This window comes from Pseudorasbora parva, chromosome 4, assembly GCF_024679245.1.
Source record: "Pseudorasbora parva isolate DD20220531a chromosome 4, ASM2467924v1, whole genome shotgun sequence".
In the NCBI taxonomy this organism is placed as follows: domain Eukaryota; kingdom Metazoa; phylum Chordata; class Actinopteri; order Cypriniformes; family Gobionidae; genus Pseudorasbora; species Pseudorasbora parva.
The window spans coordinates 41808617-41811732 of NC_090175.1; the positions used below are offsets into that span (position 1 = coordinate 41808617).

General features: G+C 34.5%; 1 protein-coding gene across 1 annotated transcript; it reads left to right on the top strand.

The window, feature by feature from the left end:
- phox2ba (paired like homeobox 2Ba) lies at nucleotides 1–1924 on the top strand. Its single transcript, XM_067442505.1, has 3 exons — nucleotides 1–196; nucleotides 707–894; nucleotides 1479–1924. Exons 1-3 carry the CDS (start codon nucleotides 1–3, stop codon nucleotides 1779–1781), a joined length of 687 nt encoding a protein of 228 aa, XP_067298606.1. The 3' UTR covers nucleotides 1782–1924.
- Nucleotides 1925–3116: the final 1192 nt, after the last annotated feature.

Genomic DNA, 3116 nt, shown 5'->3' on the forward strand with positions numbered 1-3116 from the left:
ATGGAGTACAGCTACCTAACCCCTACTGCATACGAGCCTGAGATGGACACTGGCCGAGCTTCTAGCCGCTCCACGGAGTTCAGCTCCTGCAGTCAGCCCTTCGGTTTTCAGTATAACAGGTGTAATTTGGGTACCTCAACCAGTTGCCATTTCATTGCGCCCGGTTCTCATCAACCCTCCTCACACTACATTACAGGTTGGTCTATGTTTTAATAATGTTATATTACATTAATTAAGGGTGTAATTATTTTAAATTGACTTATATTTGAAACTTTATCTAAAACTCCTTTAATTAGTCAAAACAAAAACAGAACAAATCTCCGTTCAAAAGTCTTAAATATATATATATATATATATATATATATATATATATATATATATATATATATATATATATATATATATATATATAGTAAGCATAAAAAATCTAGATTTTGCATTGTTACAAAAATATATATTTGCCACCACATGAAAAATTACATTTTAAAATATATTAAAATAGAAACAAATATTTTAAATTATACAAATATTTCACAATATACCGTTTTAATGTATTTTTTATGTAGCCAATGGGCTAAATGCAGCATTGGTGAGCATACGATACCTTTTTCAATAAAAGTTTTTTTTTTTTTTTTATCTTACCGACCCTTTTAGTAATTGTAAAATATATTTTTTATGTTCAATTAAACTTTCATTTAATTTCCAGTTCATCACAATCTTCTGAGTTATGACCGAGGCTTCCCGGAGAGACGCAAACAAAGGCGCGTCCGCACCATCTTCACCAGCGCGCAGCTGAAAGCGCTCGAGCGCGTGTTCTCACACACTCAGTATCCAGACATCTACACGCGAGAAGAGCTTGCGCAGGAGATCCATCTTACTGAAGCTCGAGTTCAGGTATGTGTTCTTCTGTTCTTATCAGAGAGATAAGATTTAAGACTCCCTTCATAGCCGTACAACTGACTAAGCAGTAGCCCCAGAAAAGAACCGACCTGGAACAGTGGCAATAAGCAAAATCAGAGGCCTATATTTGTTCAGCATGTTCAGACAGAGGTAATATATTACCAAGATATAACCTTTATTTGTCATAAATATATGTTTTTGGTTGTAAATAAGACCTATTACACCGTCAGACATTTTTTTGGTAAAAATCGTACCTTTAGGGGTACAGCTTGTCACTGGGGCAGTAGGCCTATTCATAGTAGAACCTTAAGGTACATATTGCCATTCTGAGGTATTATTATCCATCTTTTAGGGGTAAAATGTATACAGTACATGGTACTGCACAATTTTAGGTTACTGCACAAGCTGATGTACCTCTAAAATAACAATTGTTACACTTTTGTGGATCTGATAGTGTTCCAAGTTATCCTCAAAACACAAATTATGCTGAAATGAATACAATTCTGAACCTACATGTATAACCTACTATAACCTATTTATTAAAAAGGTTCTTTATTTTATTGCTTTATTGTATTCAGGTCTGGTTCCAGAACAGACGAGCTAAATTTCGTAAACAGGAGCGAGCTGCAAAATGGATGGAGTCGTCATCCAAAGTGCGCAGTTCTTCTCATGACAGCTCCAAAACAATGACAGTTCCTGACCCAGACAGCACACAGCCCACTCTTACCCAAACCGAAGAGCAGAAACAGGACACCAGCAGTCTCAGAGAGGGCCACGCTCCAGAAGAACTGCCCTTGTTAGGCATGACTTCTCTTGAAGCACAGAGGTCAAGCGGTCACCATCACTGTGCAACTTTATTGCGTGCATGTGTTGAGCAGTAAAAGTCAAAGACGTGCCATTTCAAATCATTGTTTAGGTCTCAGTTAGTGCCATTACCTATACCTTATTTATCTTATTTATCTGTTAGGATCTCATGAGGTAAGAGGTCATGCATATTCTTTGATGAGAACAATGCTACAAAAAACAAACAAAAAAAAAAAAACAGTTATAAAACATAAATTATTTACTAACTGTATCTTTTTTGTATTGTATTGAATTCATGCGTTTGGATAGGAAAATCATCCCATATATACTTTGCTTTAGTGTAAAAATGTCTACCTTCAACTTAAAAACTTAATAGTTCACCCAAAAATGAAAATTAGCCCATGATTTCCTCACCCTCAAGCCATATGACATTCTTCTTTTAGATGAATACAATCGGTGTTATATTAAAAAATGTCCTGGCTAATCCAAGCAGTGAATGGCAACCCAAAATTTGAAACCCCAAAAAAGTGCATCCATCCATTATAAAAGTAATCTAAACGGCTATGGGGGGTTAATAAAGGCCTTAATAAAAGCAAAGCGGTGTGTTTGTGTAAGAAAAATATCCATGTTTTAAAGTAAAATACTGTATTAAAGGGTTAGTTCATCCAAAAATGAAAATTATGTCATTAAAGATTTACCCTAATGCCATAAGACTTCTGTTCATCTTCGGAACACAGTTTCATATATGTATGGAATACATGTCCAGAAAGGTAATAAAAACATCAAAGTAGTCCGTATGTGACATCTGTGGTTAAGTTAGAATGTTTTGAAGCATCGAAAATACATTTTAGTTCAAAAATAACAAAAAGTATGACTTTATTCAGCATTGTTTTCTCTTCCGAGTCTGTTGTCAATCCGCGTTCATGACTCCACAGTGACGCTGCCGATATCTTATTTTTTATTACCTTTCTGGACATGGGACAGTATACCGTACATACAATTTTAATGGAGGACAAAGCTCTCGGTCTTCTTCTTTTTCTTTCGGATTTTCATTTTGTAATATCAGATTGTATTCATCTAAAAGAAGAACGTCATTTCAACTCACTATTTTAAATCTTGAGTGCTGAACTGCTCTCTTTAAGTTGACTTAACAATATTTGCTGTTTCAACTTGTTAAATTAATAAATAACTTACTAAAGTGCATTCTGTCCTGATTATTTTAATCAAGAAAAAAATACTTCCACAATTGCTTTGTTTTAAAGTAGTTTTGTTCCAGTGATCTATAATATGTAGACTAACAACTATTATATAACAAAAATACATTTTCCTACATATCAAAGAATGGCATTTAAAAAAATACGTTATTCAGTCTCCTACTTACAGTCACAAACACAAAGTGGGTCGAATGCAAC